The sequence below is a fragment of the Antechinus flavipes genome, chromosome 5, assembly GCF_016432865.1.
Source record: "Antechinus flavipes isolate AdamAnt ecotype Samford, QLD, Australia chromosome 5, AdamAnt_v2, whole genome shotgun sequence".
Classification (NCBI taxonomy): domain Eukaryota; kingdom Metazoa; phylum Chordata; class Mammalia; order Dasyuromorphia; family Dasyuridae; genus Antechinus; species Antechinus flavipes.
Window position 1 is genome coordinate 269,400,097 of NC_067402.1, and position 22,724 is coordinate 269,422,820.

The 22,724-nt window shown below is 35.2% G+C and overlaps 2 protein-coding genes across 2 annotated transcripts in view; one reads left to right on the forward strand and one right to left on the reverse strand.

The window, feature by feature from the left end:
- The first annotated feature begins 278 nt into the window (after window positions 1–278).
- On the forward strand, window positions 279–6,608 carry SNRPF (small nuclear ribonucleoprotein polypeptide F). The gene is made up of 4 exons (XM_052001104.1): window positions 279–393; window positions 2,854–2,979; window positions 5,711–5,775; window positions 6,468–6,608. The coding sequence occupies exons 1-4, from the start codon at window positions 391–393 to the stop codon at window positions 6,532–6,534; spliced, it is 261 nt and encodes an 86-aa protein (XP_051857064.1). The 5' UTR covers window positions 279–390; the 3' UTR covers window positions 6,535–6,608.
- A 701-nt stretch (window positions 6,609–7,309) lies between these two features.
- CCDC38 (coiled-coil domain containing 38) overlaps window positions 7,310–22,724 on the reverse strand; it is a 47,036-nt gene continuing 31,621 nt past the window's right edge. The window contains exons 13-18 of the mRNA XM_052001103.1: window positions 21,429–21,492; window positions 18,897–19,048; window positions 17,764–17,899; window positions 15,572–15,777; window positions 8,010–8,103; window positions 7,310–7,592 (exon numbers count right to left, since the gene is read on the reverse strand). Coding sequence (XP_051857063.1) covers window positions 7,479–7,592; window positions 8,010–8,103; window positions 15,572–15,777; window positions 17,764–17,899; window positions 18,897–19,048; window positions 21,429–21,492 — 766 coding nt within the window. The 3' untranslated portion in view covers window positions 7,310–7,478. The remainder of the gene's footprint in view (window positions 7,593–8,009; window positions 8,104–15,571; window positions 15,778–17,763; window positions 17,900–18,896; window positions 19,049–21,428; window positions 21,493–22,724) is intronic.

Genomic DNA, 22,724 nt, shown 5'->3' on the forward strand with positions numbered 1-22,724 from the left:
TGAGGAGAGCGTGAGGACACGGCGGACGCACGGAGGGTCTAACGGACCCGAACGGCTGTTGGATGCGTTCGGCGCAGGCGCGCTGAGCCCCCTGAGCGTGCGCAATGAGTAGCCCCCAGCACGAGTCTCTCCCACCCTGCATCCAATCACCACCCACCTGCTTCCATCCAATCCGAGAGGCCCGGGAGGTGGAGAGCGGGGGAGGAGAGCAGTGACAAGGATCCGGGGTGAAGGGTGAAAGTTCACGCTCCCGGCTGGCGGCCATTTCTCTGCTTTCCGTACGATTGCCGGCGAGAAGGAGGAGGAGGCAGGGGCGACGGCGACTCACTTCACGTGGGGACAGGAGAATTGGCAGCGGCGGGAGGCCGGTGGCGCTCTTCAGTGGTTACGATGGTAAGAATGCGGCAGCGACGGTGGCGGCGGCAGCGGCGGCGGCGGCCGTGGTAGCGGCGTGAAGAACGTCCGCACGGGTTCCCGCTTCCCGCCTTGCCCATTCATTTGCTCTGGGGGGCGGGAGCGGCCTCGTTCGGCCCTTTCTTCCTTGTTCCCCCCCCCCCCGGTCTCGCGAGAAGAGCGGGTAGTGAGTCTGTTATGTGCCCCCATTTCCTCGCCCACACTCCCCCCGAACTTCAGTTGGTATCGCCCAAGTCTTCGGCTTTAGTACCTCCTGGAAGCGGCCATTTCTAAGCATGGGCGGGGGGGGAGGCGGAGCCAGAAGGAACTTTCCGTAGACTCGTGGGACTTTTCCCGGTTTCAGGGATTTCGCAGCTGCTTGATTGCAGGACGGTACTGGCCTTCTAGGGCTGGAGTCGGAGGGATCCTCTTGGGCCGAAGGGGCCCATCCCCTCACTTTATATAGCGAGAAACTGAGGTCCTGGAGAGCCCAGAGCAAACCTTAGAGCTTGAGGGAGCCTCACTGACCGCGTGGGCCGGTGCAGACCGAGAAACTGAGGCCTCCTAGATTTGGAGCTGGAAGGAGCCTCCCACCGACTTAACTCAGGGGTTTGGGGCTCTCTGAATGATGCTGTTTTACTGCAATTATGTGTAAATTTAAAAACTAATCCAAGGTTAAGTAATCCTCATATTCTCTATTCCAGTGGTGTTCGGTATCTTATTTTAAATGGTCGAGGCTTTGTCCAAACTGTTACATTTGTAGAGGTTTGCCATTTTAGAAATAAAAGTTAATTTTTGCATTTTCCAAGCCTCTATAAAGGTTTCAGTCTCCCAGGATTCTCATAATTGGAGAAGCACAGATCTAGTCGGCCTTTGGCTGCCCAATCTGCTCCCTCTAAACCCTCAAGAATCTTGATCTTGGTTTAGTCTTGGTCTCGGTGTCCTCATCTTCAGAAAAAGATACATTTTCCTCTTTTTCCTTAATTTGGCTATTTTGTTTTTAGTTATACCTTCCTCATTTAAATCCAATTCTCCTGATGTTCTGGTCCTCTTCCGGAAAGGAAAACAATAGCCCTTCTCCCCCCCCAAAAAAAAAAAAAATTAAGTGTAAATATCTGTGGGGATTTTTCTTCACTAATGTCCTCTTCCCATGACTGATGGTAGGTTGTAAACTTAGCAAGACATAATAGAGACCCTGCAGTTGTCCCTGGTCTGCCCCATTTTAGCTGTGGGATTTTTCAGGAAATAGAAGTGCCTGCTTTGTGCCAGGGGCTGTGCTGAGCACTGGATATACAAAAAGAGACAAAGGGCAGTCCTTGCCCTCAAGCAGCATTTAGTCTCCGCTTTGGTGTTTTCCTCTGTGAAATGATAGGGTGGACTTTCTAGAGCTTCTATCATTCTAGTGGCTTGGTAGAGGACTGGGAATCTGGCTGTTGACTAAACTAATGTCAATTTATCCATTTCAGCAAAACGAAAATTAAAGGAGTTTAATGTAGCTAGACTTGGAACAGTTTGGGTACTAGGAAATACTGGATATAATATAAGGTAGTTTAGTATAGAATGGGGAAGTGAACTCTGTTTATCTGTCAAATAAAAATATTGGGCTAAATGAATTCTGATCTTCCTTCTATTACTTGAGATCCCATGAAAGCTATCTTAAAAAAAAAAAAAAAAAAAGCTTTTTATTTTCAAAGTATATGCAATAATAGTTTTCAACATTCACCTTTGTAAAACCTTGTGTTCCAAATTTTTCTCCCTCCTTTCCCTCCTCCCTTCCCCTAGACAGCAAGTAATCCAATGTAAATAAACATGTGCAGTTCTTCTAAACATATTTCCACATATATCATGCTGCACAAGAAGTATCAGATCAAAAAGAAAAAAATTGGAAAAAACCAAGCCAACAACAACAAAGTTGAAAACACTATGTTGTTTAGACCATTTTTAATGATCTTGTGATAAAGAGAGCCATCTACACCCAGAGAGAGAACTGTGAAAACTGAATGTGGATCACAACATAGCATTTTCACTTTTGTTGTTTGCTTGCATTTGTTTTCTTTATCATTTTTTTCTTTTTATCTGATTTTTCTTATGCAGCAAAATAATAGTGTAAATATGTATACATATATTGGATTTAACATATTTTTAACATGTTTAATATAAACTGGATTACCCTCTGAAGGGGAGGAATGTGGAACACAAGGTTTTGCAAAAGTTAATGTTGAAAAATTAGCCATATATATGTTTTGATAAAAAGCTGTAATAAAAAAGAAAATACTATGTTGTGATTCATATTCAGTCCCATAGTCCTCATTCTGGATATATATGATTCTCTCCATCACATAATTCTTGGAATTGTAGGCCAGAGGCTTTAATCTCCATGAAAGCTATCTTAATGGCTTTTTCTTAACTGATACATTACTTTCATTAATTACCTCATTCAAACTTTTGTTCTTTGTACAGAGTTTACCCCTCAATCCCAAACCTTTCCTGAATGGACTGACAGGGAAGCCAGTGATGGTGAAGCTTAAGTGGGGAATGGAGTACAAAGGTTACCTCGTCTCTGTGGATGGCTACATGAACATGCAAGTAAGCTAAAATCCAGCAGAGTGTGGGTCACTTTACTTACTCTCTGAGAGTTGGAGCATTGTCCATGATTGCTGTGGAAAGTAACTATCATTTTAATGAGTGAAGCCTTAATTTCTCTCTTTGTAGGTTTCAGGCTTCAAAGGCTTAATTTACTTAAAGAGGGCAACCAGGTGGTACAGTAAAGACCTAAGTTCAAATTCAGCCTCAGACACTTGCTAGCTCTGTAATTCTGAGCACCTTCTGCCTTCCTCAAGTTTCCTTATCTATAAAATGAGCTGTAGAAGGAAATGGCAAATCACTCCAGTATCTTTACCAATAAAACTCCAAAAGGGGTCATGAAAAGTTGGGCACAATTGAACAACAATACCAGAGAGATGCAATTTGAGGTATAACATTGACTGAGCATGTTTGTAGTAAAGCTGTGATTTACTTAGTTACTAGGGGCCCTCTCGCTGCCCTTTGAATTACTTCATATTTTGGCTTTTCTCTGACCTAATTGTTCTCATTTAGCATTTGTTTTTGACTGAATGGACAAGTGATCAATAACATTAAAAGGATTGACTAAAGAAGAAAATGAAAAATTACTGTCAGGAAAATAAATTCAAAATTTGAATGTATTGTAGAAAATTTAACCTAATGCTTCATGAGTTTTTCAGTTTGAATGTGATGATTTCTAAAGAATGAGACAGATTTATCACAATTATTTCTTTAGAATATTGTTTTAGTAAAAATACAATTGAAATGTATTAGCTGTTGAAAAAAAAAGAATATTTTTCTTAAAGGAGCATATGATTAAATCTTCAAGAAAAAATTTATTTTCTGTATTTAAAAATATTTTTTCTAAGAAAAGCTCCATCCTTCCATCAGACTGCCAAAAGAACCCATGTCACACCCCTACATCCTCCTCCTCCAAAAGATTAACCCTTGCTTTAGTTATATACTGTTCTCTATCCTTTAAAAGATGAGCCTTTCTGAATTGGGTAAAGCTTATACTTCAGCTGCTATCACAAAGACTACTTCCATCTCATTTGGACTTGCCAGTGTGTGTGTTCTGCTCTGAAACTTTGTAGAGCCATGTTGTGAGGCATCACGGTACAATTTTAGTAATGGGTTTAGGACTAATACAAACAAATGATAGGCCATTTTTCTCATCTCTTATCACAAACTGGTAGGTTTGTTATTATTGAAAGGTTATTATGAAAGATCGCTCTGGGAAGCAGTGAGCTGTGACCACCACTGCAAACCACCTAGATTTCTTACCTCCATCACTTCTACTAAAAAGAACATAGACTGCAGCTAGGCACATCAGGATGCCAGTGGCAAGGTTTTTTGCAACTCTTAGCTAGATCATTCATGGATGAGGAACGACTGGCTCATGGACTGTATATGGCTATCAGAATCATTTGCTCTGGTTCTGCCAAGGCAACTGTCTGCAATGAGCAGAAAGCTAAATTTCCCGCTGCTTGAGGTTTTAAATTTTGATAATTTTGTGTGCCCTGCAAATGTTATAAATATCCAAATGGCCCTTGGCAGAATAAGGGTTTCCCATCCCTGAGCTAGATAATGCCAGAAAAGAAAAATGTTTCTTTCCCAAGTAACTATTTCATCCAGTTGGCAGAATGGATTCTGTTAGTTTTACTTCCATTTATAAAATAGTGGCAATTTTGAAAATTAAAAAATAATTTTAAAAAATCCCCGATGGATTTTGAGGTAAAAATAAGTATAATTACCTCTAAAGTAAGTTGTGAAAAACAGACTTGTAAATGTCTTAACACATAGAAAATGCTATTTCCTTACCCAATCAATCACATTCCCACCCTTTGCTCCAAATGACAGATTGTCTTCCATGGGTGGCACTAATCTAATACCTGATGGAAGAAATTCACCAATCCTTGCCTTTTCTGTTTTTTTACTTTGTGGAAAATAGTTCAGTTCTATTTCAGACAATTTTTTTTTTCACATTGAATTCAGTAAACATTTATTGAATATTTACTCTGTGGCAAGACACTGTACTAATGTCTGTGAGTACAAAGACCAAAAAACCCACAGGTCTTTACCCTCACAGAGTTTGCTTGCTACTGATCCTTATTGTTTTTAATACTTTTCTCTTTTCCATTCTTTCTTTGAGCTTTTTTCCATTTAACAGAAGTTTGCTTTTTCATTTGCTTTGTTCCATTTGTGAGCCAAAGAATAATAATGGGAATCATGGCCAGTGAAAAAGAGTTATGGGAGCAATACATTTGAATTGAAGAAAAGGAAAGCTAAGCATTTTTTTTTTTTGAAAGTAGACTTCTTACAAGATATTCCCTGTCTTCCAGTCTTCCCTAGTATCTATAAAAAGCTCAATCTCACTGCTTTGTCTCTGTGGCATGATAAACTATTAACTTCACAACAAATGATTTACAAAGGAACTTTTGTATCACAACCTATTTTAAGTTAATTGTTTTCTATGCTTGTATTCTGAGTCTGCCAGAAAAAGAAAATTGTATCAAAGCAAACATTTTGAAGCGAACTATGTAACAGTTTTGCATATCAGTTGTTTGGCTGAGCAGATGTACTAATAAAACTTAATTGTTTTTAATGCTGAACGTTTTGTTTTTAATCATTTGTGGATAGATATGTTTTATTGTTTTAGAATGGCCTCAGTATATTCTTCCAGATTTAGTTGGTTTTTAATACAGTTTTTCCCCTCATTCAGTTTTGCTAAATCATATTTCTTTTTATTTAAAAGCTTGCAAATACAGAAGAATACATTGATGGGGCATTGTCTGGACACCTTGGTGAAGTTTTAATAAGGTAATTCTGTCAAAGAAATAGCGTGCATAGAATATAGAAATGTACTGGTACAAACTAAGTGATGTTTCAATAAGGTAATTCTGTCAAAGAAACAGTGTGCATAGAATATAGAAATGTACTGGTACAAACTAAGTGATGTTTCACTTCATTTTTTTTTTAATGTCATTAACTGTTTAACAGTATCCTACATATAGGAAATGCATTTGCTATGTTAGTAGTCAAATAAAGGATTTAAATTCTTTAATGTTTATTTTCAAGATTTTCCTTTTGTTGAAATGAAACAGTCTGAGTTTTAGCTGAATACCTATTTCAATATTCATAAATTATAAGAACTTTGGCTAGCAACCAGAAGTTGAGAAAATTAAGTTGTACCAGATAATTTGTTTTCAATAGAAATCTTTTCTACATTTCATTCCCCTACTTTTCTCATGAATATTTAGCAATTGTGTCTGTTTTCTTCACAACAGAGCAGAGTTGCCATATTAATTATACAATGAAAATGAGTGCCATATCCCTATACCTAATAGCCTCAGCCTGAAAACACTTTAGAAATAGTAAAAAGGCATTCTATACTTAACATTCTGAATTGTGTGATCTAAAAATACAGTATAAAACTAATTTACAGCCACAATAATAAATGCTATGACTTTTTCCTACTTGGAGCAACAAAATAATTCTAGTTCTATTTGCAGGTGCAATAATGTCCTTTACATCAGAGGTGTTGAAGAAGAGGAAGAAGATGGGGAAATGAGAGAATAGTGTCTTTTCTGGGGTAGGGTAGGGTGGGGATTTCTTTTGTATATTTCTAGAAATAAAGATTTGTTTGTTTTTCAGTTTGTATTGGTCTATAGGTCTATAACTTGTTCTCCATGAACTTTTGCGAGTAGAAGGAATTTTCATTTGTTCAAATTCAGAACAAAAACTCCAAACTTAGGAAACAGGTAGTTTGTAGAGCTAATAGTAGAAGACAAACTGCCTTCTCGTCAAGATGTAACTAGATATTTTCCATGTTCTGAGGATGGAGGGGAAGATTGACATGCCCCGTTGGGAGAATTTTTGTAAAGATAAAATAATATTTGTGATTTCAGGAAGGGAAGTTGTAATTATGCAGTTGTTTTCTTATAATTCTGACTTTGGAAGTGTTTCTTTTGATTTTATATTTAAAGGTCTATGTATTTCTCAACATTTTTGCTTAAAAAGTTGCTTAATTGTGTAATCAATGTAATCTAAAATATATGCATATATCTTAATAGTCTTTGGCCAAACTGAGTATAATAAGATCAGGGTATATTCAGAAAACAATGTTTTTTGTTTAAACTTCTGTCCTCAAGGCCTTTGGTTACTTAGCAGAAGGAATTAAATGCATTCAAAAGGCTTATTCCTTCACTACCAAGCACACTTTGCATATTATTTGTGATTATAATCAGGAAGATCTCAGTGAAGCAACCACTAGCCTTTTAGAAATACTTTTCCTGTTTTTCTTTTTTTTTAATCCCCATCCTCTAATGAAAATGTTACAAAAATAATTAAAAGGTTCTGGAAAGATATGGTTTAATGGAATTTGGAGATATAACTCTGAATGACATTCATTCTTTAAAATAAAAATTCTGTTACTTAAAAAATAAAACTTAAAACTTAACAAAAAAATAAATAATTTTCAGGCTTTTGCCTGAAAATTGAGATATATGTCTGGTTGATTTTGTTCAAGTAAAAAAAAACTGTTCCTCCAGTAATTTTGACTTTGTGTCATCCACAAAGAGTATTTCTTGTTTGATATCCGATAGAGGTTGTGAACGAAAAACAAGTCTCCTTCCCATCTGCAGCAAAGGAAAAAAAGTTAATTTTTCTGTTCATTCTTCTGTTTAATATAAAATGATTTCAGTGATTCCAAAAACATTGCCATTCTAAAAACAGACTTAAAATGTTAATCCCCCAAATCATAAAGTGTTTTGGCTACTTTACCATAGGTATATGAGGTCACAAGCATTTTTTAAAATAAATTTGTTCATTTTGTACAAATTCTCTCCCCCAAATATAGAATGCTATATTAGCTCAATTTTCATATATGTGCTGCTAAAAGAAGCTGTTAGATAAGTATTTTGCCTATTTTTCAGATTGTGCTTCAAAGCCTTCAATATTTGCTGAAGTTTATGAAGCTAGTAAATAGTATAGCTAGGACACAAGATTTTTCTCCTGATTGGTGAAAAACAGCAATGAGTTAACAAAACACAAACCTTTTTCTTTGGTTGTGATACTGCTCTTTCTAGGGCAATTCTTATTTTTTCTTCCTGGGATCTCTGCTTTTCTCTTAATTTTTCCTCACGAAGTCTGTTGTGAGAGGGGAAAAAGTTCTTTATAAATGCTGTAAGAACACTTAGAAGACCGTTTAGAATAAATTCTGTTTCTGTTATATTAGGGAGATGTTGCTTTTCACCATTTGGAAAAGCTTCAGATTTACCTTTGACCCAGACTATAAAAGTATTCCCATAGAATGATAGCAGAAAATGATAACCCCATGTACTCATGGGAGTGTGGCTAAGCAAGTTGTGGCATGTGAATAATGAAAGCTTATAACAGAAATGACAGATAATAACAAACCCAGGAATACCTGAAGTGATGTAGGATGAACTAACAAAAGCATAAAATACTAGCTATGACTTTAAAAGATTACAATTTCCTAAAATCACTCCACAAACATTAAGTGCCTACTGCAGGGCTGGGAATACAAAGGACAGCAGCATTCTGATCCCAGGGTGTTTGCATTAAAGATCATTCCCTACCTGGATATAACATTCATGGATATAACATATATAAAATATAAATCTATGTGGGTGTGTACATATACCTATATTTTATATATATATCTATATATTCGCACACACACATGCACACATATTTATGTGTGTATATATATGTATTTCTTGGAATCTTAGACATTTCAAAATAAAAGAATCTTTTTTGGTAGTGTAGGCGCCTCTTCATCACTTCTTTTGAGGGCTTTGGAAGGGGCTCAAAGGGAGGATGGGGGAGATAAAAGCAGGATCTTGGGAATAACAATGTGTACTGAAATGTCGGGACTGTCTTAAAGATGCTAAGGAGAGAGTCTGGGAAGGCCTTGGTTCTTAAAACATGCTAAGCAGTTTAGGAGAACTTTTGTATGCAATTATACTTGAGAAGAATTCACTTTATGACCCCCTTAACTATGGTAATAAGTCTCAGAAAGCTGACTCTTTTGTGTATAATAGCTGAATGGGCTTCTTTTAGCATTTCCTGACAAGGAAAGCGAGTTCACACCACTATGAGCAAGACATTCCATCTCAGTTCTGGGCATTTCCCCATGCTGTCCCCTTTAAAAATACACTCTTCAGATGGGCTGCTACATGTACATGTACCCAGAAAAGAAACTTCTAGCCATCAGTCCTTGGCACTATCACATGAAATCAAAATGATCAATATCAGAAACAAGACACAACTTTATTAATGTAAGTGATACCAAAAAAAAATTCAATACCCTCTACCTTTGAGTCAATGGGCCTTATCTTCAGACCTATTGTCTATATGACCTGACTTGAAAATAGGCATTTTTTTCCTTTGAATTCCTAATGCTTAACATACAGTTATTGATTAAATATTTTGGTTCATTCAGCAGCATGCAAACTATACTAGATGAATTTCTGGAGTTTACTAGAAAAATGCATAATAAGAATTATCCTATGTATTAGACTTGAGGACTCGCTTTAAGAATCTTTGTAGATTTCGTGATTAAACCAGAGAAATAACAAGATCTGCAGAGTGTTAACATCTAACATTCTATGAACCAAGATAAGCTGAAGGTGGTCAAAGAGAAGATGGAATGATTCAACTTCAACATTTTGGGTTTCAGTAGACTTAAATGGACAGGAATGGGTGGATTTAATTCAGTGATCACTACATATATTACTAGGGGCAAGAATTTCTTAGAAATGAAGCAGCCTTTGTAGTCAGTAAAAGGGTGAGAAAAGCAATACTGGGGTATAAACAAAAATGATCAAATGAGATCTGTTCAAATCCAAAGCAAGCTGGTCAGTTTCACAGACTTACATGATTATTCATGCAAGTTTGTACACCAAACATATTGCCAAAGCTAAAGTTAATTAGTTTTAAGAAGATTTACAACATTCAGAAGTAACACACAAAAAAAAGTCACAAAGGGGATTGGAATGCTAAAGTAGGAAATCAAAAGATAATTGTAACAACAAGCAAATTTAGTCTTGGAATACAAAATGAATTGGGACAGAGTTTTGTCAAGATAATTCCTCATTAGTCATAGCAAACTTTTAAAAAATATTTTAATTTTTTCCAATTACATGTAAAAACAATTTTAAACATTTCTTTATAAAAATTTTAAGGTCCAAATTCTCTCCCTCCATAGTTCCTCCTTTTCTTTGAGGTGACAAGCAATTTCATATAAGTTATACATTTGCAATTATGGAAGACATTTCCATGTTGGGAAATAAAACAGACCAAAATAAAAAAATAAAATAAAGGATGTTAAAAAAAAATTAGTATACTTTGATCTGTGTTCAGGCTCCATTAGTTCTTTCCTGGAAGGAGATAGCATTTTTCATCATAAAATCACATTCAGAGTTTTCTTGGATCTTTATATTGCTGAGAATAACCAAGTCATTTATAGTTGATCATTTCTACAATATTGTTACAGTGTACAGTGTTCTGGTTCTGTTCACTTCACTTTGGTTTTCTAATAATGGTTCTTTAGTTCACATATATACATAGTATTTAGTATGGTGATGTAATGGTTCTCTAAGTTCACACATAATCAGTATGCTGTGATGATGTAATTACAATAAGGTATATAAGGCTAAGAAGGATTGGAAGAGAAACATTCTGTCTTTGACCATCCTTGTGGTGGCTGTCCTGCTTCCTGCACTCTTGCACGAAGATCAAGGCTGGTCCGAAGGACCTCCAGAAAGCTAACTCAGACATTACATTATGGTTTTTCCTTGTAAGCCTTTCCAGATCTTCTTGAAAGCAACCTACTCATCATTTCTTATACCATAATAGCCATGCCACAACTTGTTTAGCTATTCCCCATTTGATAAGCAATCCTTCAATTTCCAATTTTTTGCCACTACAAAAAGGGATGTTATAAATATTTTTTTACACATAGATCATTTTCCTTTTTTTTTTTTTTTTTTAAATATCTTCAGTTCATATACCTAGTAGTGGTGTTAGGTCAATTCACAACTCCACCAACAATGCACCAGTATCACAATTTTTCCATTTCCCCTTCATCATTTGTCATTTTCTTTTTCTGCCACATTAGCCAATCTGACAGATGGGAAGTGGTTATATCAGAATTGTTTTAATTTGTATTTCTCTAATAAATAGTGACTTAAAATTTTTTTCATATGATTATAGATAACTTTGATTTCTTCATCTAAAAACTGTCTGTTCATATCTTTTAACAATTTATCAACTGAGGAATAACTTGAGTTCTTATAAATTTGACTCAATTCTCTATAAATTTGTGAAATAAGATCTTCTTGCTGTTAAAAAATTCTCCCACCCACATCAGGCTTTCTGCCTTCTAATTTTGGCTACATTGGTTTTGTTTGTGTAAAACCTTTTTAATTGTATATAACAAATATTATCCCTTTTATCTCTTAATGCTTTCTATTTTTTGTTTGGTGATAAATTCTCCTCTGATCCATAGATCTGATAAGTAAATTATTCTGTGCTCCTCTAGTGTGCTCACGATATCATCCTTTTGGTTTAAATCATGTGCCTGCTTTGACTTTATTTTGGTATGTGGTGTGAGATGTTGTGTCTATACCTAGTTTCCAGTTTTTCCAGCATTTTCTCTCCAGTAGTGAATTCTGGTCCCAAAAGTTGGCATCTTTGCAGCAAACATACTTGAATTTCAACAATCCAAAAGATAATTCTACACATGAACATTACCAAATAGTCAACATCAAAATCATATTGATTATACACTTTGCAGCCAAAGACGGAAAAGATCCATATAGTCAGTTGAAATAAGATCTGGAGCTGCCTGTGGCTTCAAATGATAAGTTTCTTATTGCAAAATTTAGGCTTAAATTCTAGAAAGTAAGGAAAACCATCAGAACACATAGGTATGACTTAAATAACATCCTTTATGAATATGAAGCAATGGTAATAGATTTTAGAGATTCAATCTAGAGCACCTGAAGAACTCTGGACAGAGGTTTGTACAGGAGTCGGCAACAAAAACATTCCAAAGAAAAAAGCAAAATAGCTATCTGCTGAGGCTTTACAAATAGCTGAGAAAGGAACAGGAAAGGAAAAAGGGAAAGATATATCCAACTGATTGCAGAATTCTAGAGAATATCCAGGAGAGATGAGGTTTTCTTAAATGAGGGATGCAAAGAAATAGAAAAAAAAAAAGTACGGGAAAGAGAGTTTTTCAAGAAAATAGAGATTGCAAGGGAATGTTTCATGAAAAAATTGGGCTTGATAAAAAACAAAAATGGAAGTGGAAGAGATTAAGAAGAGGTGGCAAGAATACACAGAAGAACTACACAAGAAAGATCTTAACAACACTGAAAACCATGATGAGATGATGTCTGATTTAGAACCAGATATTTTGGAGAATAAAGTTAAGATGGTCTTAGGAAGGATTGCTAATAATAAGGCTAGTGGAGGTGATGGAACTCCAGCTGAACTATTTAAAACCCAAAAAGATGATGTTGCACTCAATATGCCAGCAAAATTGAAAAACCCAACAGTGGCCACTGGACTGAAAAAGGTCATTTTATATCCCAAATCTAAAGAAAAGCAAACAATATTCAAATTACTGAGCAATTTTTCTCATTCCACATGCCAAAAATAATATGTTGAAGATTCTGCAAGCTTAAAAATGTTTGTAGTAGCCCTTTTTGTAGTGATAAGAATTGGAAATTGAGTGGATGCCCATCAATTGGGGAATGACTGAATAAGATATGGTATATGAATATGATGGAATATTAATATTCTATAAGAAATGATCAGCAGATTCAGAAAAGCCTGAAAAGACTTTCATGAACTGAGACTATGTGAAGCGAACAAAACTGAGGGAACATTGTATTCAATTGTGATAGATTTGGCTCTTCTTAGCAGTATGGTGATTCAAGGCAATTCTTGGAATGGAAAATGCCATCTGAACCTAGACAGAGAAGTATGAAGATTGAATATGAATCAAAGTATAGTATTTTCACCTTTTTTTGTTGTTTCTCGTGGCTTTTCCCTGCTTTGGTCTGATTTTCCTTGCACAACATGACAAATATGGAAATAGGTTTAAAATAATTTCATATATTTAATCTATATCAGATTACTTGCTGACTTGGGGAGAGGAAAGGTAAAGGAAGGAGGGAGAAAAATTTGGATCACAAAGTCTTAACAAAAATGAATGTTGAAAACTATCTTTACATGTATTTGGAAAAATAAAATGCTATTGAATTTTAAAAAATAATTTGATTCTGCAAGTGAGGCTTTGGCAAAATGTGAACTGAAAATTACTAAAACAGTCTGACTTTTGAAGATGCAGAGGAAGTCGAGACCAAATTGCCAACATTTGCTGAATTATGGAGAAAACATGGAAGTTCCAGAAAATCATTTACTTCTGCTTCATTGACTATACTGAACTCTTTGTCTATGTGGATCACAACAAAATGTGGCAAATGCTCAAAGAGAAGGGAACACCAGATTATTTTATTAGTCTCCCAAGGAACCTGAATGTGGGCCAAAAAGAAACAGAACATAGAATAAATTATTATTTTAAGATTGGGAAAGGAATACAACAAGGCAGCATACTGTCATTTCATTTATTTAACTTCTATTTAGAGTACATCATACGAAATGCCAAGCTGGATGATTCAAAAACTGAAATTAAGATTGCCAGTGGAGATATCAACAACCTCAGATATGCAGATGATACCTTCTGATAGCAGAAAATGAAAAAGAATTAGGAAGCCTCTTGATGAGAGTAAAAGAGGAGAGGGTAAAAGTTGACTTGAAGTTTAACATAAAAACCTCCCCCCTTCAAAAAAAATCTCCTAAAGTCTTGGCAACTGGAACCATCACTTTCTGGAAAAGAGAGAAGACATGGAAGCAGTGTCATATTTTATATTCTTGGGCTCAAAAATCAGAGCAGACGGTGACTATAGCCATGAAATTAAAATCTGCTTACTTCTTGGGAGGAAAACTATGGCAGATCTGGACAGCATACTAAAAAGAAGACATATCATCTTATCAACAAATGTCTGTAAAGTCAAGGCTAGGGTTTTTTTCCAGTAGCAATGTATGGCTGTAAGAATTGAACTATAAGAAAAACTGAGTGCCACAAAATCAACACTTTCTCCAGTGGTGCTGAAGAAGACTTTTGAGAGTCCCTTGGACAGCAAGGAGATCAAACTAGTCAATACTTAAAAGAAATGAATTGAAGATACTCGGTGAAAGGTGAAATTGAACTTTAAATATTTTGGCCACTTACTAAGAAGACAAGATTTATTGGAAAAGGCCCTGATTCTGGGAAAAACTGAAAATAAAAGGAAAATGGGGGTGGCAGAGGAGGAAATAGAGTGTATCACGGAAGCAATGAACACGAATTTGTACAGAATTCAGGACATAGTGAAAAATGGAAGATCCTAGCATGCTATGGTCCATGGGTCACAAAGAATTGGACATAACTAAATGACTCAACAACAACAACATTCTAACAGTCAGATGTAATAATTGGGTGAGATTATTTCTGCTTCTCCTATTCTACAATCACTTTTGACACTATACCACGCTAATAAACTGTAATGGTTAGGGAAGGCTGTTAATTACATAGGAAGTGAAAATTTCTTCACTCACCTATCCAGATTAGAATTTAGAGGAAAAATAATGTTAAAAAAATCAGTCAAATACTGATTCTTTCTGATGATTAGAGACAGACAAGGTAAGACTCTCTTACATCTCCTTAAAAATCCATTATCTTGCAAGGGGTGCTTGACATAATATGCAGTTTTTACTCTCATCTTGGATTTTCATAATTCATAAGATCATAGATTTAGAACTAGAAAGGAGCTTAGAAGTTGGCGAGATCCACTTAAAGAGAGAAAGATGAAGTGTCTTGCCCCTGGTCAAATACCTAGTAGATCTCAGATACCAGGTTTGGACCTAAGTTTTCTTGCCTTTAAGGTCAGCATCCTATCCACTCTTCCAGTTATGATCTCAGAAATTCTGTCCAAAGGATATTTTACTACTAAGTTCTTAGATGCATTAATATTTGAGGACCTATTGTTTTATCACTATATTCCCTTCACTGATACAATTTGCAACTCTTCGATGATTGAAGAGTTGGTTTTAGGAGCTACCATGGCCCCCAAATTCTCCATTTAGTGACCAACTTAGTAAAGAATATCTCCAAAGTTATCTAGGCCATTCTTTGGACAGCAGTCATATAGTTCACATTGAGTGCCAAACTCCAGAACTTTCCAACTTGACAGCCAATGGTAAATACTTATTAAATGCTGATTAATTAGAATCTGCCAGAACTTACATTTTTCAAAACAGAGGCACCTCTAAGTGATAAAAAGACAAAGAAACACTCTATGGTGGAAGAGTGAATTCATAAGCAATGTATGGAGATATATATATATATATATTCATCCTTATTTAGAATTCACACTTGGTAGCTCTATTGCCATCTTTATCTCTACTCTACCAAAAATTATGCATAATTGAAATCAATAATAAGGTTATTTGTTTTGAATGCAAAAGACATAGACTGTACTTTTGTCTTCTTTCTCTCTGTTTTGCCTTCTCAATGACTTCGATGTTTTCTTTAGGAACGGAATCAATCAGGTCACTCAGCTCCACCAGTCGAGATTCTACTTTGACCAACTTTTGAACTGGATTGAGGTTGGCTATATCCACATCTCCAATGCAGACTTTGTATACTTGATTGACTTTTTTACTTAGGGATTCTATCAGTTTTTCCTAAGTTTAAAAAGAAAGAGGTGACAGAAAGCATAAAGATCCATCATCAGTGTAATTGATTTGACTAATTACATACATATATATATAATTGCATGAGTATTTGACTGACAGCTGGAACTTTATATATATATACTGTCTTCCCTAATGGAATATAGATTCTTTGAGGGCAGGGGGCTGTCAATTTGCCTTTGTATCCTTAAAGTCTAGCCGAGTATATGGCACATAGTAGGTGCTTAACCAATCCATGTGAAATTCAGGTAAATCTGTTGAATTTGATAACAGTGAAATTTTAGCGCACACACACACACAAACATACATCTGAGTACCTCCTTAAACTCTTATAGAAATGGAGTTTAATCAGTTTCATAATGAAAGACATGTGATTTCTATGGTAACAAGTTGGGTTAGTCTCAATCATGGCTTGAAAAATAAAGAAAACAATTGAAGAATATTTTGAACAAAAATATTGAACCAAGATGCTCTAATTCCAGAGTTTGAACTTTACTTGATAAAGTTGTTGGGATAAAGTGGAAAACTTTACTCAGATTTTGGAAAACTCTGATTCTAAAACAAGTTCTCTTTCCAATACATCATGAGAGCTTCCAACTAAAAAATCTGAAACCATAAGGATTTTTAAAAATAGAGTTTTGAAAGGAAAGTTGGTGAGTTGGATGTCTTGGATTTACAATCAAAACCAGGAGGACTTTTAAAAAGTCATTTTTTGCTTCAATCTACCTCTTATCGTTGGGGAATTTGTTTTTTTCTTTCTTCTCTCTTTATACTTGGTGACCTCATTCTATGGGTTCAATTCAATTATCATCTTTATGTAAATAACTCCCAAGTCTATCTATCTAACTTCAATTTCTCTTTTGAATTCCAGTCCTGTCCCTAAGCTATTTGTTGGACAAGCATTTGCTTGACCGTATCTCAAGTTAAACATGTCCAAAATTAAACTAACTTTCCTTCCTAAACAGGACCCTTTGGTCATCTTCCCTGTTTCCATTGATGGCCATAAGATCCCCCTAGTGATTCAAATTTAGAAGCTTTGGGATCATCTTCAACTTTTTTCTCTCCCCATCTAATCAGTTGCCAGTTTTTTCTCTCCAATCAAACTGCCTCCAACCTATTTGTTGCTTTTTGCTTGGACTCTCATAGTAAGCTTTTAATTCACCTCTTTACCTCCAATCCTCCCTTTCACAAATGTATAATTTTCTTAATGGGGCACTTCTCTGCAAATGTCCTATTGCTAACTGTATCAACTTTGGTCTTAGTCTGGCATTTAATTGTGACCTTTCTCAATTTGGTTCCATTCTAGTCAGTTTTTTTTTCATTTTATTTCCCTTTATACCCTCTCTATTCTAATCTAGCTGAACCTAACAACTCTTGACATATAATCTCCTGTTTCTATATTTTTGGATAGACCATGACAGAATGCATAGTCTTTTCATCTTCACTTTTTGAGTCTCAGCTTAAGAAGTATCTTTTCTATAATGCTTTTTCTGACTTCTCCAGCAGAATGTAAATTGCTTGGGATCAGAGAATATGTCATTTTTGCTTTAATCTTTATATTTCTCATAGGAAGAGCAAATGTCATTTTTGCTTTAATCTTTGAATCTTCCATAGGCCATTTGGTCCAATCCCCCTCATTTTACAACTGAGCAAACTAAGGTCCAGGGAAGTGCAGGGTTGTTTTTGTTTTTGTTTTTGTTTTTGTTTTTTTTTTACAATTTTACAATTTACAAAGTTTACAATAAGATACTGTAAACATCCCATGAAAGAAAAAAGAAAAAAATTCAGACCTTTTCTCTGGTATGAAGGAAGGGCCAAAAAGTTTTACTGGGATTTTCCAAAACATAGGAATGAGATGTGTGTGTGTGTGCATGTGTATTAGGGGGCTATGGGGATGCTGGGACATTTCATTCTAACCTTCCCCAATTTGGAAGGGATAACTGTAAACAAGAAGTGGAAATTAAGCTTAATCATTACCTGAATTTCTGAATTAAACTCGCCAAAACTAAATAGCCGTGACCTTAATTCCAATTCTGCTGCTTTTTCTTCTTCTCGAGCACAGTTATTCTTAAGCATTTCTTTTTGAGTCAATAGAGCTTCTATGTTGTTATTCCTATTACAAAATTAGAAAGAGACAGTATAGTCAGTGAATACAGAGATTTCATAGGGCAAATTCCCAGAACTGAGGTCAAAATGAAAAACTCTCAGCCTCTACCTAAGAAGAACCAAAGGAAATAATTAGACATAGAAATTTCTATATCCTAACATATGATTTATGAATGGATTGTTGAATAAGATTTCCCAAACTCAGTCAATTAAACCAGAGTGTCCCTCATATCTCTGCAGCTGTAATTTATACCAATAGATCTTATTGAATACCATTTACATAGCCATTCATTTCACTTTACATGGTAAGGTCCCAATCTTTAAAAGAAAGAAATGAAATATCACTATGTGGACCCCACTTTCCTGCCTAGGCCTTCTGCTGATCTCATTTTTTTCCCACACAAATCAGAAGTTGTTGTTGGTAATTAGTAGGTCTATTTTAAGTATTGAGCTACTCTCTGTCATCATACCCCAGGAAGAAGACATATCCATCTGTATCCCTGTCAGAGATAGCTCTTTTATAACAAAGAACTGTATTTTTAAAAGAGTAAAACATTGAGCAAGATCTATGAAGACACTGAAAAAATATCAGATTATATATAATGGCTCACATCTGTGAACAGCCCCCAATGCCCGTTCTCTGCAAATAAGCATTATAATTGTCATATGCAATTTATGCCCATTGCACAGAGGCCATGTGCTATGGAGACTGACATTAGACACAACATGATAAGAGCTCATGGCTAAGTTACATAAATTATATAACCTCTCAGTGCCCCATGTAACTTTATAATGCTATAAGTTGGAGACAAAGTACTAACATCCCATATTGGTAGACGGAGCTTTCATTTCTGAAAGTTCCCTCTAGGAGTGAAATCATAGGTCCAGTTTCTATCCCTATTAGATTTTTTAAAATACCCCAAATACCCAATCCCAGATAGGAAAAAAATGTGAGAAATTTGAGGACCAACTTAGAAATTCCTTCCTTGTTTTGGATGGCTTACACTTTATCTTGTATAACTTTTTCTCTTTTTGATACATCATCCAGAGTTTCATCGACATCTTGGGAATATTGTACCAAAGTAAGATTCTGTTCTTCTAGCTCGGTGAAGACCTGAAGTAACTCTTCTGGGTCTTTGAAGTAAAGCTCTGGTTCCTAATGAGTTTTTAAAAAGACATGGCATTGTTCACAAAGAGGGAAACTTGGCAATTTCTCTTTAAACACTAACCCCATAAAGCTGATTTTCAGGCTGATTTTTAAAAATGATGTCACAAGGGTGAAGGAACATGCTCTTGGAGGAGTGATAAAAAATGTGCAGGAAATTAGGGTGTAGTAATGCTAGAGGAGTAGAGGGAGATATATTAGGCAGGGAAGGGGAATCACATAAAAAAGAGAGAGAGAGAGAGAGAGAGAGAGAGAGAGCAATGAAGTGGATATTTGGTCAGGCAATTTCCCAATGGGTGATGAAAAAAGATAGAGAAGCAGAAAGAACTAGGAGAAGGAAAAAAAGAAGGCAGATGTAGACAGCATCGACCAATCAATCAATATAATCAATATAAGTATTGATTTTGTTGTGATTGAGTGATTTTTCAGTTGTGTGAAATTCTTCATGACCCCATTTGGGTTTTTTTTTTGGCAGAAACACTGGAGTAGGTTGCCGTTTCTTTCTCCAGTCATTTTACAGAGGCGGAAACTGAGGCAAGCAGGGTTAAGTGGCCTGACTAGTTTTACACAGTAATAGATATTTGAAGCCAAATTTGAAATTGGGAAATCTTCCTGACTCTAGGCATAGTACTCTAACCACTGTGTCAACTAGCTGTCCCTGAGCATTGATTAAGCACTTATTATAGGCCAGGCACTGGGCTAGACAGAGAATACAAAAACAAAGATGAAACAGTTTCTAACCTCAGATAATAAAGAATAGCATTTAAGCCCTACACATATTTCATTTAATTCTGAAACGTACCTAATAATTATTATCTCCATTTTTTAAATGATGAAAACTGGGACTCAAGAATTATATAGCTAGTAAATATCTAAAGCAGAATTTGAATTGTCTCCTTATTCTAGGTACAAAGTGTTATCCACTCTGTCATTTACTAATGTGTTTTACTCTAGAATGTGTTTTATTGAGGTGTAGGGGGATTATATAGACATATATTATATAATATGTTATATATATTATGTCTATATTATATGTATTTATTTTTATATGAATATTATTTATTTACATATTTTAATTTCTATATATATATATGTGTATATATATATATGTATATAAATAACACATACAAAGGAAAAAGGAGAGAAGGAGGAAATTGACATGGGAGGATCTGGCAGTTTCCATCCCTTACCTCAGCTTATTATCCTATTGGGGAACTTCCTCTTGGGCACAATTTAGGACTCTCTTGCTCCCAATGGAAAGTTCCTTTCTGTATTGTCTGGCATATATTTTTCTAGGTATACTTTCTTAGTATATTTCATATATATATGAAAATTTCCATTTTCATATAATTTGGATAAATGAATTTTTTTTGATTACTGCTATATGTGTTCATTATGGAATTGGTATCTGGTAGAAAAGGAATCAAATCTTGGATATAAAGTTTGAAGACTGAAATAGTCATCACAAGTTAGAATGAACCTGAAAATCACATCCTTTAGACTAAAAATATTTAAGGGAGCAGACAGATATAAATCTAGCTTAGTGGCTCTCTCTGAGAAGAATAGAATGGCCACCTCTAGCACCAACCTTCTGCTTTTCCTCCCGGAAGGAATTAAAGTCTCTCTTGGAGAAAGATGGGGAGAAAGGTTAAAGATGTCTTTTTTACTTCCTTTTAAGCCATACATACATTTACATGCTACTGTGAGTCCAGCCTTCAAAATACCAGTAACTTGCACAGAGTGAATGTTCAATAACTATCTGTTAATAAATGGACCACATGAAAGGGAAAGGAAAAAAGACAAGACCTTGGTTTGAATTCTAGTGGGATCCACTTAATATGATTTTGAATAAGTCAATTTGTATTTTGGGGCTTCAAGCTTCCTCATTTATAAAATGAAGATAATGAATAAGATGACACCTAAGGTTTCTTTAAGCTGTAAATCTTTTAATGCACTGAGTTTAAGATATACACATAACGAAAAGAAGAGAGGGAGAGAAGAAGGCGATGATAAGTAGGGAAAGAGAGGAATAAAGGGGAAGAGAAACCTGGGAAATATTTCATATTTTATGAAAATATCATCCTTCAGTAATTGTGGGTCCCCCTCAAAATGCATTTCAGCTAAGTGTGTCTTGATAACAATGTTGTAATTAAATGGGTCTATATAACCTTATATAGATTATTGATATTAATGTTATAGTCATAATTAATTATATATTAGAAAAATGTGTTTATATGTGTTTATATAAAGTTAAGGAAAGTTTGAGAAGTGATTAAAATTCCCAAAAGACAAGATTTTAAAAGCAGCTATGTGTCCATAATTTTCCCACTGAACAAGTTTTTTAATAAATCAAGAAATATCATTTGGTTACCAAATCGCAGTCTATTTCATCAATACCAAAATCCAAACTGTCTTCTGAGCTAACACTTGCAGCCCTGTCCAGAAAAAGAAAAAGAAAAATTCAGTTCCTATCTCTTGAGTCTCATCTTTTCCCATTCATCTTGTCTTGTTATTTTTTTCCCCAATATTTTTCTTTTGGTGGAAAAAAGTCATGGAATAGAATTTTATTTAGTAGTGCTTTAGGAATTGGATTCTAGAAAGCAACATCATTTCAGCAGCTTGCCTAGTCTTTTAGGAACACGATGAATCGGTTTGTTTTCAAGTCTTCAATCAACCAAATATTGACCACATCATATGGGCCTGGCTACTTGCTTTTTTTCTACTTGCCCATATTTGTGAGAAGTACTATCAAGAGCAATGGATATAAAATGTGCATTAGTTATTAATAGCCATGTGGGGAAAATGTTGTAAATCACTAACAATTACATAATGCAAACTAAAGTGACTTGAAGTTCTAGCTCATATTCGGTAGATTGGCAAAGTTGACTAGAAAAAAGAAAATGGCTCTACCCTATTAGAGCTCTATGGATGACAGCTGTGAATTGGTAAGCCATTCTGGAAAGCAATTTAGAATTATACCTCTAAAGTCAACAAATTTTGCATATCCTTTGACTTTGAATTCTGCTATTAGGGCTATATCCCACAAAGATCAAAAAAAGAGGGAAAAAAGGTTCATATGTATAAAAATATAACTAGCAGCTCTTTATTGTCATGGTAAAGAAATTAGAAACAAAGAAGGTACTCATTGGTTGAAGAATGACTCAACAAATTAGGGCTTATGTAATACTGTTGTGCTATAAGAAAGATTGAAAAGCACAGTTTCAGAGAAAATTTGTAAGAATTAATGCAGATTTTTGTATTTGTTTTCATTTTTTCCTTTTTGACTTGATTTTTCTTGTGATAACTGTGGAAATATGTATAGAAGAAATGCACATATTTCACATATATTGGATTGCTTGATATCTAGGAGAGAGAGAAAAACATTGGAACACAAGGTTTTGCAAGGGTGCTGCTGAAAATTATCTATGCCATATGTTTTGAAAATAAAAAGCTTTAATTAAAAAAAGAATTAATGCAGAGTGAATTAAGCCGAACATGGAGCACAATTTATACAATAACAAAAGCATAACAAAGATAAACAATTTTGATACCCTTAAGGAATTCTGATCATAATGCCTGATTCTAATAGAACTATCGATAAAGCATGCTACCATACCTCCAGACAGAAAGGTAACAGACATAGGTTTTTAAACATGGCCATTGTGAG

Bases quoted from the DNA above. Each gene is read 5' to 3' on its own strand.
- SNRPF (XM_052001104.1), top strand. The intron at 2,980-5,710 runs GTAAGCTAAAAT...TTTATTTAAAAG, and splicing joins ATGGCTACATGAACATGCAA to CTTGCAAATACAGAAGAATA. The intron at 5,776-6,467 runs GTAATTCTGTCA...TTCTATTTGCAG, and splicing joins CTTGGTGAAGTTTTAATAAG to GTGCAATAATGTCCTTTACA.